Raw genomic sequence first — 14,441 nt, 5'->3', positions numbered from 1 at the left:
TCCCCTTCCTCTTTGCATACATGATTTACGAGTTGAGAGGCGAAGAAAGTTTTTATATTTGTTTTATTTTTTATATTTTTGTATCTTTCTAAACCTTAAACTTGTATTTGTATAATAGAATTATAAACGGATGTTAAGCTTTATTCACAAGATATTATTAAGCTCTCTTCGTGCTCATTAAAGTATATGGTGTAAATGAAGAATGTGTAAATCCAGCATCAGTCATTGGCGCAACTTTCAAGGGGCCGGGAGGGGCGTCCGACCTCCCGAACTTTTCGCTCAGTAGTGTTATGTATGTACGTTTCGTGTAGAATTTTTTAGGTATATACGTTTTCGACCCCCCAGTTTTATAAAAAAGTTACTTATATAAAAGAGTTAATTACACAAATGGGTCCTGTGGTTTATACATAATTTCGCCTTTGGGTACTAACTTATTTTTTTAACAGGTTTAGGTTCTATGGTTTCAATTTTGTAACACCTTTGGGTACTAACACCAAAATTAGTTAATTAATGACTAAAATACCCTTGCATTTTTTTAAATTTATTAATGTAACAAATTTAGGTACTAACATCTAATTTTATTTTCTTTAAATCAACTTTACAAAATCTATTTATTTATTTTATTTTCATATTTTTATTATATCTCTTAATTAACATAAAGTCTATTTTTTTATTTTCATATTTTTATTAAATTTCTTATTTAACATAAAATCTACTTGTTACACCAGTATTTTTTTAAATATATTTTTTTAAATAAAATCTGCTAGCTATATAGTTTTATGTAAATTAAATTTTTTACTAGTTTTTTAAAAATGTAAACCTTACTCATTTTGAATTTTGGATATATATGATTGATAATAATAATAATAATAAGAATAATAATAAATATCTTTCATGTAAAAAAAATTAATCCATTTTAACTCGTTTTTTATTCATTTACATTTTACTATTTTAGAAAGATATTTAATTTACATAAAATCTACTAGCTGCACCAGTAAAATCTACTAGCTATATTGTTTTATGTAAATTAAAAATCTATTTTACAAAAAAAAAAAAAAAAAAAAAACGAGTTAAAAAAAGGCTTAAATTTTTTTAGTTTTATCTAAAATATCTAGCTATATAGTTTTATGTAAATTAAATATCTTTCTAAAATAGTAGAATGTAAATGAACAAAAAAACGAGTTTAAAAAAGGCTTAAATTTTTTTACATGAAAGATGTTTATTATTATCAATCATTTCAATCCCAAAATTGAAAACGAAAATTTAATTTACATAAAACTATATAGCTAGTATATTTTATTTAAAAAATCTATTTAAAAAAATACTGGTGTAACAAGTAGATTTTATGTTAAATAAGAAATTTAATAAAAATATGAAAATTAAAAAACAAATAGAGTTTATGTTAATTAAGAGATATAATAAAATAATGAAAATAAAAAAATAAATAGATTTTATAAAATTGATTTAAACTTAAATAAAATTAGGTGTTAGTACCCAAATGTGTTACATTGATAAACTTAAAAAAATGCAAGGGTATTTTAGTCATTAATTAACTAATTTTGGTGTTAGTACCCAAAGGTGTTACAAAATTGAAACCACAGAACCTAAACCTGTTAAAAAAATAAGTTAGTACCCAAAGGCGAAATTACGTATAAACCACAGGACCCATTTGTGTAATTAACTCTATATAAAATTTATAGGTTCGGTGACTTCCAACCTTTCGGTGGAAATTTTCAAGCTTCGCCACTGGCATCAGTCATGCATGGAAAATAATTTAATCTTGTTTCCTTAGGTAGATAAATCATATCGTTTGTCATGAGTCTAGATAAGATTTAGGCTTAGACCTAAATGATGAATCATTAAGAGCATAGCAACCATGTGCTAATGTTGTAGAGGTGCCCTTACCGACAGTCATAGCTGATAAAAGATGTAAATATGATTACTAAACTCCAAAAAAAAAACATGTCGTAATATGATCTAGTTTTCATAAATTATAAAGTCTCATGACAAAATAGATAAAGTTTTATTTCTTTTTATTTATACATGGCAATCATGTAAATAAGTAAGAAAAAAAAGGAACAACTTATATGAATGAACTAGTAATAAGGACACGCACGTTGCGGCGTTGGTACATCGCAAACATCAAATAGATTAGCGCAAGCGTTATGTAATGTGTAAACAATATAAAAACATGTGCTTTGACGTATCCGATATAAATCAATCTAACTTATATAAGCATGTAAATCAAATAACAAAATCCAAACCGGGTTGGTTCATTTAGTGGAGTTCCACCTAATTACTACATAACCCTTACGTTTTCATTAAGACTTAGTGGCATCAAGGCGCATAGTGACTCGTATGTCAAATCATAAACCAACTAAAAACGTACATAAAGATAAGCACGAAAACGTATTATATTTGACCATGTTTATTAACATGAATTTATATTGACATGTACATATAAAAATGAGCATGTGATAAAATAAAGTGTTTACATCAAAACGTATAACAACTTAAAACATACATAAAAATAATTATAAAAACGTATTATATTAGACCCGACTCATTTATAGGAAAACTTTAGGTTGAAACATAATTGTGTACCGTTTACGTCCAATGCCGATACATGAATATGTACCGAAATGTCCAAAAAAATAAGCACGTGAGGAAATAATTTTTTTATGTTAAAGAATGAAAATAAGGTGCTCGCGCGTTGTGGCGTGACATTTAAGGGCACATTATCGTTCGTTAAGCACGTTGGCACGGTGACAATAACGTGTTTAAACACACGAAAGAAACTTATAAAGATCCGGTACGATTAAAGGAAATGTATTAAGTTGTGACGAACCAACTGCCCGTTTTGAATTTATAGCAACATGTAAACGTGATATAAACTAAAAACACAAAGGGAGAGAAGAAAAAAAATAAAAAACTAAGGAAGTAAAAGTGAAAAGTTAGAAATTTAGATGATAGATTTGTTATTGTGTAAGTTTTAGGAGAAAAACAAATTAGTTAAAAAATGAGAGAGCGAAAATGGAAATACCGAGGGAGCCAAAATGGAAATTAGATCAAAGGACAAAATTGTAATTTGAGGTGTGTTATCGGCGTGGCCTTTGCCACTGACTTTGTCCTTTCAGATATAGTAGAATAGAATATGTCTCATATAGTAGAAGGATATAATACAGCAAAAAAAAAATAACAATCCTTCATAAAGTAAGAAAAAATGAACAACTTATATGAATATTTCTCATATAGTAGAAGGATATAATCCAGCTAAATAGTAGAAGGATATAATATAGCAAAAAAAATAACAATCCTTCGTAAAGTAAGAAAAAATGAACAACTTATATGAATATTTCTCATATAGTAGAAGGATATAATTTAGCTAAAATATGGTTTCTCTTGAATTAGGGATGAACTCTGTATAATACCGGTATCAAAAATATCAATATCAAAATCATCAAAATTAGGTATTAGTATTGAAAATGCTCGGTACAATACTTGTACCATACAATACTGTATTTGAAAGTAATAATTGATAAGATACCGGTAGCGTACTGAACCAAACGTATCGATTCTGAAAACATAAAAAAATAAGACACCGAATTGGTCTTGAAAATAATTCGATGTAATATATTTGATACTGTTACCGATTCAATTTCGATATATATATATATATATATATATATATAGGGGAAGGTTCATTTGAGGGTGAGAAGAAAAAGAAGAAAGGGCATAATGGTAAAACATTAAATAGTTTATAACTCCTCCCATTAATTATGTTATCTCTCATTAATAAAGAAAAAAAAATATTTTATCCTACTAATTTCAAAATTTATCCTACATATATCTTACACTTACCGAAATTTACCCTACGCATACCTAAATTTTCATACACATTTAAGAATTTATCCTACACATATGAAAATTTATCCTACACATGTCGAAAATTATCCTTCACCCTAAACTAGTTTATCTTGAAATAGTATATTAAAAGTGAGTTACAACTTTTTAATTAGGAGTGAATTGCAAGTTTTGTCCTTTATCTTTAGGCCATTTTGCAAGTTTTGTCCTTTATGTTTAAATTTGACGAGTTTTGTCCTTTATGTTTAAAAATCAAGCACGTTTTACCCTTTGGGCCTTAAAAATCAAGCACGTTTTGTCCTTTATGTTTAAAAATCAAGCACGTTTTGTCCTTTATGTTTAAAAAATCAAGCACGTTTTGTCCTTAAAAATCAAGCACGTTTTGCCCCAAAGGGTAAAACGTGCTTGATTTTCAAACATAAAGGACAAAACTCGTCAAATTTAAACATAAAGGACAAAACTTGCAAAATGGCCTAAAGATAAAGGACAAAACTTGCAATTCACTCTTTTAATTAGTTAGCTAATTAATTACAATTAGAAATTTACCTATATGCCCTTATTAATAACATTAAATACACATATTAAATAAAGTAAAATGTAGACTTTCTATTGGTTTAAATCTTATTCTTTTTATTCTTACAAAATTTTTCTTCTCGTTTGAACCCTCCACCATATATATATATATATATGTAGGGCCAGGATCATTTCAGAACCATAAATATTTGCAGAACTCGCAGAACTCCTAACTAACAATCTTTTTATTTATATATTTTTATGTTTAGGATAATTTTATCATTTATTATGTGTATTTTTACGATTACATACATGTTAAGAGTAGTTTTATCATTTTTTATATGTAATTTTATAATTACACATATGTAAACTAGTTTTTTTACACATATGTAATTAGTTATGACACATATATATATAATTTTGACAATTAAACATATGTAAACTACTTTTATCATGTATGTAATCAAAGAAATATATATATAATAGATTCCTAAATACAAAAACTTATATATAAAATGATTGTTTATTAAAAGTTCTGAAAGTTCTGTAGTTATTTAGAGTTCTGAAATGAACTCAACCCTATATATATATATATATATATATATATATATATATATATATATATATATATATATATATATATATATATATATATATATAGTACCATTTGGCCATCCCTAGCTTAAGGGTAAATTACACTTTTCGTCCTTTATGTTTTTAGCGGGTTGCAGTGGATAGCCTTTAACTTCAATAATTACAGTCACAGTCCTTTATTTAGAAAACTCAGTACATTTTTCGTCCTTTAACACTAACAAGGTTAAAATTTTCAGTTAAATTAATTCACTTAAGGGCAATTTAGTCTTTCTACTTAATTATTTGTAACATAAATAAGATCAAATCAAATCAAATATAAATACCCTTTTCTTAAATACTTTTTTCTCTTTCACTCTCCCTCTCCCACACTTTGAACTCTCTCTCTAAGCACACAGCAGCCACTAGTGAAGCCTGTTGTCACCAACAACCAACCACCACCAGATCTGAAGCTTGTGTGTATAATGACTACCGTCGCCGCCATCACCAAAAAGAACCAGACATACCAAAACGCTGCCTTTGAAGATTCTCTTGCGGTATCATTATTATAAACAAAAATATACCAACTAACAGAAATGATGATCAACCTCCCCAATTTCCCATCTTTATTAAACATATTTATCTCAAAATTCACATTATTATTTGGACCAAAATTCAAACTGGGGTTTGAATAAACCCCCTTATTAAATCCACCATTGATCCTAAAATCAGCACTTTGGGTCTGATTACTGGACCCATCTTCCAATCAAAGTTGAACCCACTAATATTGGTGCCGGAATTTTTGGTGTTGACGGTGCCGGAGTAGATGAAGTCACCGCCGATACTGAGAAGATTTGTTGGAGAATACCAGAAATGGAGAGAAATGTCACACCCAACCGATTGCGGAATCATCGGGGCATGGCACTGAGCGAAACAGATTGTCCAGAAGTTCCCATAACAATTATCATCACTATTCAGTTTAAATAACACGTCCCATACCGTGTCCCAAATAAGAAACAAATTATTACAGATAACAACCAGTCAAATGCTCTGTTCCAACAACTCAGATTTTAAATAAAACAAATAAATATTGTTCAAATGCTCCTTAAGACCCAGCCTGACAAGATCTACAAACAACTATGCTCTAGTTGCTCTTTCCTGACAGACAACTATTTGTTGGGGGCCTCTAGAGCTTTATTCTAGCCTCGCTTTCCTAGCAAGCAAACATCTTAAACACCTGTCACATACGTTAAAATAAAGTCAATACATAAAATGTAAAGGTGAGCATACAAATTTGATAATAGCATATGGAGTTCGAATAGTTTACGCATAACCAGCACGTACACAGAGGAAAACGAAGCATGTTAATTATCGACATGGATCTATCGATACCAATGACTGCGGGTTGACTGTCCAAGACAGTTCGCAATACATGATTACCACCGTAATCCATGCAAGTAATTGTCCTTAACAACCCCCGTGTGAACGGGTGCTGAGTCCAAACTATAGTACTACGTCGTTAAGGCAGGTAGACAGCATTCCACGTGTAAACACAATCAACAAGCATTCATTTAGTCACGTAATACATGCATATTGGTTAGCGTTCAAATAACTTGAGTAGTGTGATCGTTTGTGTTTTGATATAGGTAACGTATGTAACACCCAAAAGTGCTAAAAGCAAAAAGGGATCGAGTATACTCACAGCGATTGATTGATGGATTGAAGGGAGCGCTTAAGAGTAGGGTTAGCCTGAACAGTTCGATAGCATAACGATGAATACACGTAAAATGGAAACAAGTGTAAGTGGGTCGAACAGCCTGGTCGATCGAACATCAGGTTCGATCGAACAGGTCGTTCGTTCGGTTGGAAGATCCGTTCGGACAGTCTGTTTGATCGGCCGGTAGGCTCGATCGGCAGGACTGTTCGAGTTGATTGTTTCTTCCTTTGGGTAGGATATGTTTGTGTATGATGGTTTGACCTTTTGAAGTTTTCGTTGTAGTATTTGAGAACACTGAAGTGTTCTTACCTTTCAGGTCGATCGATCGAACGGTCTGTTCGATCAGCCGGCTTAACCGATCGGTTAGGAACTTCAGTAGTAGTCCTCAGCAGGATGTCACTCGATCGAAAAACATGCTCGATCGAACAACATGCTCGATCGGGTGGCATTCCTATACGTCGAACGAATTGAAAATCGATTAAGGGTTGAAGCATAGTATCACATGATCCGATGAGTAATGTTATCAAACGGCTCGTTCGATCGAACATTACCTCGTTCAATACCATACTTCATGAAATTGTCAAAGTGTGGGGCCACTTGTTAGCCGATCGGCTGGCCTGGTCGATCGGCTGATATGTCCGATCGGTTGGGCTGTTCGTTCGGACAACCTAACCGTTCAGCCAGCATCCTGACCTGGTCGGCCTGTTCGTCTAAAACTTGGCTGTTTTGGTTATTTGACGTTATTTCGTGGTAGTTTGGCAACAAGCTAAACCATGGAACTTTCGTTCTTACTTGTTTCTCCTGCTCGGACAGGAATCACCCAAGTCCGGCCGGTAAACTGTTCGGAACGGTAGTTTGATGTTTATCCCGAAGTCGGTGAACCTCGTAGGTAGAATCCGAATCTTGAACCACTCATCCACTAGAATGATCGGTGAGTTGACTCAAGCTCCGTTTATACCGGTTTGAAGGCATTGAGTGTAAAAGAGTTGAAAGAAAGTTGGAAATCCTTCTTTCAATCCTTCACATCATGTAAATGTTTAGATCTTTGATAGATCTCAGCTTGTTTATGTGGAAATCCGTTAGATCCGAGCTATTCATGGTGGATTGAGGCCAAAACATGATGTTCTTGAAGAACACCATGATGACATCATCCTAGAATGCTTAGATCTTGATGATTTCACGGTTAGAAATCAAGATTTGAAAGATAGGAAGGTGTAGGAGCATGTTTTGACCAAGAAAGTACAAGATTTAGGAGGAAAACTTACCGAAATTGGAAGAAATCTGAGAAAAGGTGAGGAGCACGAGCTGGTCGGTCAGAGAGTTTCCAAAAGTGGAAAGAATGACAATGACAGCCCTATTTATAGGCTCCAAAAGAGGAAAGGGCTGGCCGATCGGCCAGGCATCCCGATCGGACAGCCTGCTCGATCGGACAGTCCGTCCGATCGGCTGGGCTGTTCGATCGGCTGACAGTCTGATCGATCAACAGCCTGGTTCGAGTATTCGGTGCGACGATTTTTGATATTTCGATTTCGATTGAAGACGATACGAGTACGGTAGAGTTTCCTATTCAAATTACTTTCAGTCCCAACTACTATATCTAACATACAATCATCTATATTTCACCCTATCCTTACGTTACCATTCGTCGTAATTAGATTTCGATTGCATTCGGTTTGAGTTTCGAGTTTCGATTTGAGTTTCGATTGGTTCGATTGATCACCACACAAAACATAAAGTAAACACGCACAGGTAACACATAAGGCACACACACACGTATAACAACAACCAAAGTTCGCGTAATTCGAGATTTGAGTTCGATGATGGTTAGATCGGTTTGTTACTGATTAGTTAACTTTATCGCATTGTTACTTCCTACTGTTCACAGTCGTAAATCGGTTCGCGTCGATTAAACATTCGATTACTTCGATTCATTCTGATTAACAACACCTTCTCCACATAATATAAATAAACATAAAATAGACTAATTACAGTCAAAGAAGTCAACTTGAACTTTGACTTTGACTTTGACATTCGAAAACACGGGGTGTTACAAGAAAGATCTGAGTTTGGGTGTTATTGGCGCCAGAAGAAAAGTGTGGGTGTTAATGGCGCCGGAATTTGTTGGAGAATACAAGAAACGGAGAGAGGGGTCTGAGGTTTTTTTTGGGGAGCCGGCAAGTTACATCTGAAAGAAAACAAGATTTAAGTGGGATAGGGGTGGGGGTTGGTTAGAGAGAGAGAGAGTGAGAGAGGTGGTGGTGGTGGTTGGAGAGAAAGAGAGGGGGTGGTGGTGATGGTGAAGAAGAAAGGGAAAGAATGAAGAGGGTTTTTAAAATTAGGTTTTGTTTTTTTTCTTTAATTAAGTTGGTAGAAAGATTAAACTGCCCTTGATTGATTAGATCTAATTGAAATCTTTAACCAGGTTAGAGCTAAAGAGGACGTAATGTGTAATGAGTTTTCCAAATAAATAATTGTGACTGTAATTATTGAAGTTAAAGGCTATCCATTACAATCCGCTACTAAAGAACGAAATTTGTAATTTATCCCTATCTTAAATATATCACTTTCATGAACACTTCCAATTCCATCAATCCATCTTTCTAGTCTCTTTATCATTGATCATGACTTTTAACATTGGGCTAGTTTTGACATTTTGCTCTACCCTCAACCCTATAAATTGCAATGAATTAGAGCATTCACATCCAGCCCCCTAAAAATATACATACATTCCACTAAAAAACAACTCCTATATCAATATATTTCCACTAAAACCAAATACTTTTCTCTCTCCTTTTCAATTAAATAATATTTTTATACTTTTATCATTACATTTTTCTCTCTCCTTCACTCACAACCACTTTCAATATATATTAAAAAAAATATAGTGGGTGAACAGTGTCTCCCCAAATATACAGATGAACAGTAACATTTTCTCTCTCCTCCACTCACAACCACTTTTTATACTCTTTATATTTTAAAAACCTCACACACAGATTTTGATTCCCAGGATGTGAATGCTCTTAATCACAATAAACCCCAAAGAAATCAACATCAAAACCCCACCTTTAAAAATTTTCAATCCTTTCTTTATGTTTGCATATAGAGTGAGAAATATAAAAGTACAGTACCATCATCAATGGATCTTGGAACATCATCTAATCCTTTAACAAACACTCTCATCTTTGATTACAGTTTCTGCAATCACACTTCCTTCTCTACATCTCTAATGTCTTCTCCTAATTCTTCTAATTTGATGTCTGCATCATCATCATCATCATCATCTTGTAACCCCATTACTACCTATCTTGCTGTTCAAGAATACAACTGAATTGATCATTTTTAGCATCTTTTCTTGTATTTTACCACTTGTTTCTTGTAAAGTTTCAATCTTTTCTACTTTTCTTGAAGAAATAATGTTGTTTGCATCACATATGACCTGTTCTTCGTTTTATCGGTCTCTTTTCAGGTACTTTTAGTTTTTTTTTTTTTTTTTTTTTTTGGGTGTTGTTATTTCAAGATTTTGGCAAATGGGTTTCTTTCTTTTTGATTAAATTTGCAAAATTCATCAGGGTTTGGAGTTGTTCTTCAATTATTTGTGTATTTTCAAAATGGGTTTGTTCTTGATTGTCATAATCAGGTCTGGAATTGATCTGAATGTTGATAAGAAGTTCAAGAACTTGAGTATTTTCACTACTCCAGCCACCATGATCAAGCAAAATAAGAGAAGATTGGTCTCATCACCCATGGCAGCAGCTGCTCCTGTGAAAACTGGTGGTTGTTCTCCTCTCAAATATTATCAAGAGGTCTCAATCACTAAATGCATATCTTTTTTTTTTTTTTTTGCAATTGAGATTATAATTAGAATCTAATCTTGTTGTTCTGATTTATTAAAAAAAACTTTAGGTTCTGAGTGCTGCAAGAGCAAATTTTACACAAGAAATCTCTTTCCAGTGTAAAGACAAAGACATATCCCTTGCAAAGGTAACTTTGTCTATATAAGTCCACTTTAGTATCCTAAAAAATTAATATGATTGGCTTGGAGAAAAAGGTATATTGTCATGAAAAAGATTTTCTTCTTTGTGGCCCCAAAGTTTCTTGACCATTTGCACAATTGTAGTTTTTTTTTTTTTTTTTTTTTTTTTTTTTTTTTTTTTTTTTTTTGCAAATTCCTGAATTTTTAATGGTTGGCTGGTTGCAAGTGGAAGTGAAAATCTTGATCTAGATGTTATAGTAAATTAGGCTCAATCATTCTTGATTTCTTATCATTTATGGTATCTAAATGCTACCTTTAACTAATTATACTTAAAATGATGGTTAGTTTGCAATTAAAAGTCAAGTAGGATGGCTTAGAAAGTCAAATAACTTGAGTTGTTTAGATCAAACTTAATATTCATGATGGAAGTATCAGTTTTCTAATTGTCACTTGTGACTCGTTGCATTTTCTTATCTAGAGGTGACAATTCCGACCCATTTACTTATATGAAAAAAGGGAACAACTGTATATGTAAAAACTAAAAAGTCAACCAAAGTGTAATATTAGAGCAAACAACTCCTAAATTGTTTTATTCAATAAACCAGATTTAAGATAACATAGTTTTTAAAATATATATTTATATTTTTGAGTCTTGAGTTTGTTCTCTACATAATCTACAGGCTCTATTGCATGTATCTACGGAATACGAGGCATTTATCGCTTATAATCGCGAGATGGATGCCAATTCATTCCAAAACGAACGCGAAGGTAGCGAAGTCTCATCTGAAGGCCTAGATTTAAGTCAAACGGAGTCTACAATTTTGGCGGGAAAGAATATAGAAGATTGGTTGTTAGAATTGGATGCCATTGCAAAAGAAGTTGAGGTTGATCTAATTTCCAGAGACATAGGATGCCATTTGATTGAAGTTTTGGAGGCGGTCAACAGTGTTCTATTCGAGTCGATGGGTTTCAAAAGGTCAACCGTGGTGGATTCTAGTTGTTCCTATTTGCATTCTGTGTTAAGTTCCAAATGTGGTAGTGGTAAATATTCTTTTCCTTTTTCTGGCTTTTCTTTTTTTTTTTTTTTAAATTTCGAACTTTATAAGACTATGTTTAAAAGTTTCGGTTTTTACATGACTCGAGGGGATTTTCGTTGAGACTTTTACCTGATGTTGAGTTTGTGTTTTTGCAGCAATTTTGCTTAGCATAATCTACATTGAGGTTTGTCGAAGACTAAATTTGACTATCGTTGGATCCTGCGTGGGGGAAGACTTTCTGATCTGGCCCCAAACAGAAAATCCGGAGGTAAGATGATTTGAAAGTGTTTGGATAAACAGATTTTGCTTGTATTATCTGATTATTTGAGTGTCAAATAATCTGTTTCGTATTTTTTTTTTTTGAGTAAATTGCCAAAATCGTCCCTGAGATTTGGGCATATTTTCCCGTTTCATCCAAAACGATTTTTTTCGTGCATTGCAGTCCTTCAACTTTGGTTTTTTTTTTTTTTTTTGCCATTTTCATCCTTGAGGTTGACAATTTATTGCGACTTTCGTCCCTCGAAAAATAGCCCCCGGGGATGAAAATGGCAAGATTTCAAGCTTTCGGGATGAAAATGGCACCTCAGGGATGAAAGTCGCAAAAGTGGCCAAACATCAGGGGCGAAAATGGCATTTTACTCTTGTTTTTTTTATTTCAATCAAAATTACCTACCTACTATTTGGTATCATATAATCACTTTTATAACACGTATTTTAAGTACCCTCTAAATCATGTTCAACAGGAGCTTTTTAAGGTAAATTCGGGGCACAGCTTATTCGGGATAGTCAATGGACGATGTGTTGACAACCCAAAGTCAAAGGCATCGGATTTAAACAGCAATTCGCTTATGGGACTCGATATTGCTACAAACCGGGATATTATCGGGATTTATCTTGCTAATTTGATTGTAAGAAACCCAACAAGATTACATTTTCTTAGTAGCAAAAAGTTACATCCTTTTAACTTTCTTGATTCTTTTTTCCCTTTCTTTAGAGGCTTCACTGGAAACGGGCTTCAAGAATGACCCACGGGTTAATGTTGACTTCTCCACTTAGGCCTGTTCATGATGATAAGACCGATGGTTCAAGCATACCATTGTTGCGTCCTCAAGATCTTAGGTACACATGTGAAATTACTAATTTGCCCTTTGTTGAGATGAGCAGTTTTCTAATTATTTAGGCACTTGTTTCTGTTTTCCCTACAGGTTTCAAGATTGACATGAGAATTGAGAGGAGAATTTGTTAAATTCTGACCAATGCCCAATAATCCACACTCTCTAATATTAAAACTGAAAGAATAAATACATAACCTTTTAACCCGTATGAACGGACGATTCGGGGCTGTTTGTTTACCTCTTAATGAGGCTCTTAATGGTTCAGACCTCTTACTGGTTCAGCACTTACTGGTTCAGCACTTACTGGTTCAGACTGTTTGTTTCACAACCAGATGTCTGAATGGTTCAGACATTTGCCTCTGAATGGTTAAGATTTATACAGAGTCTGAATGGTTAAGACCTCTAATCTGAATTGGTCAGATATTTGCCTCTGAACGGTTAAGCATTATACAGGCTCTTAATAGTTCAGACATCTTACTGGTTCAGCACTTAATGGTTCAGACCTCTTACTGGTTCAGCACTTAACCATTCAGATGTTGCCAAACAGCCCCGAAGTCATGTTTCTAAAACCACCATGTTACTAATATGATATTTAACAAGTCATATTTGTTATCTTTATAATATGGTACATAGAAAGATATGTCATGTATGTGTTAAGACAATCAAATTACATATCATTGTTGGGAACTTATCTATCATAATTTATAAGTCAATAATTGACTTTATACTCTACACCAGATACAAAATAAGAACCTGAATTCTAAGCGGGTCGATTATTGTTTTTGGCATGTCATATATTTTCTTATGCAATAGGCTGGCGATCATGGCATCCGAGAAGCTGCTGATATTACAGCCTCATAATTGGGCTTTAAGGAGAGATCATGGCATGATGTTGTATTTCATGAGGTATAAGATTTTACAGCGTGTTCTTCGGCCACCCCACCTGTTTTTTTTTTTTTTTTTTTTTTTTTTTTTTTTTTTACATTTTTTTGTGTGTGTAAATGGTAGGGAGTATGGAGAGGCAGTTCAAGAACTAAGCATATGCATGGCGTTTGCACCCGAAGAAGAGGCTGAAATCTTGGAACCGTTCGTGGAGAAATTGCATTTGTTGAGGATTGAATCATCTTGGAAATCATTGGGACATAAAGGTCACTTGAAGGTTACTTGAAAACATGTTTGATTGCACAAAAATTGTATCTTCCCATTTTATCCTTTGGTGTATCAACAAATTGATATTGTAGATATGTGGTGGTTTAATTTTGTAATCTGTAGGGTTATTACTTGGTTACCACGCGTTTTGAGTTAAATGTCATTTTAGTACATGTGGTTTGGGTCATTTTGCCAGTTTAGTCCAAAGTTTTGAAACGTTGTCATTTTAGTCCAAATAGTTTCAAGTGTTGCCATTTTAGTCCACTTGAAACGCGTGGTGACCAAAACGCGCTGTGGCCATGAGCGTGAAGATGGAATGTGAACGTTGGTTTGGTGACCGTTGGAGGGTGTGGTGAGTGATGGGCACCCCCACTAAAATCCATCACTAGTGATGGAACCAAGTTCGATGACGTGACGTTTGATGATTGGGTGTGGTGAGTGATGGAAAGTGGAGCACCCCCCCCCCCCCCTTATAACTACACATAAAAGTTTATACGCTATTA

At 33.5% G+C, this 14,441-nt stretch overlaps 1 protein-coding gene across 2 annotated transcripts; it reads left to right on the top strand.

Annotated features, from left to right (window-relative positions):
- Positions 1–9,704: 9,704 nt before the first annotated feature.
- Positions 9,705–14,125, top strand: LOC110930036. Of its 2 annotated transcripts, none has more exons than XM_022173249.2 (9): positions 9,705–10,130; positions 10,302–10,467; positions 10,568–10,645; positions 11,318–11,678; positions 11,830–11,942; positions 12,418–12,582; positions 12,669–12,793; positions 13,603–13,695; positions 13,798–14,125. In XM_022173249.2, the coding sequence occupies exons 1-9, from the start codon at positions 10,078–10,080 to the stop codon at positions 13,955–13,957; spliced, it is 1,314 nt and encodes a 437-aa protein (XP_022028941.1). In that variant the 5' UTR covers positions 9,705–10,077; the 3' UTR covers positions 13,958–14,125. The 2 variants fall into 2 exon arrangements, 1 of the variants encoding a protein (XP_022028941.1); XR_004888586.1 differs by having other exon boundaries at positions 9,762–10,130; positions 12,880–13,695.
- Positions 14,126–14,441: the final 316 nt, after the last annotated feature.

Source organism: Helianthus annuus, chromosome 3 (assembly GCF_002127325.2).
Source record: "Helianthus annuus cultivar XRQ/B chromosome 3, HanXRQr2.0-SUNRISE, whole genome shotgun sequence".
NCBI classification, from domain to species: Eukaryota; Viridiplantae; Streptophyta; class Magnoliopsida; order Asterales; family Asteraceae; genus Helianthus; species Helianthus annuus.
This window is presented reverse-complemented; position numbering and strand designations above follow the sequence as displayed.

Bases quoted from the DNA above. Each gene is read 5' to 3' on its own strand.
- LOC110930036 (XM_022173249.2), top strand. From the start codon at position 10,078: ATGTTGTTTGCATCACATATGACCTGTTCTTCGTTTTATCGGTCTCTT. The intron at 10,468-10,567 runs GTCTCAATCACT...AAAAAACTTTAG, and splicing joins CTCTCAAATATTATCAAGAG to GTTCTGAGTGCTGCAAGAGC. The intron at 11,679-11,829 runs GTAAATATTCTT...GTGTTTTTGCAG, and splicing joins AAGTTCCAAATGTGGTAGTG to CAATTTTGCTTAGCATAATC.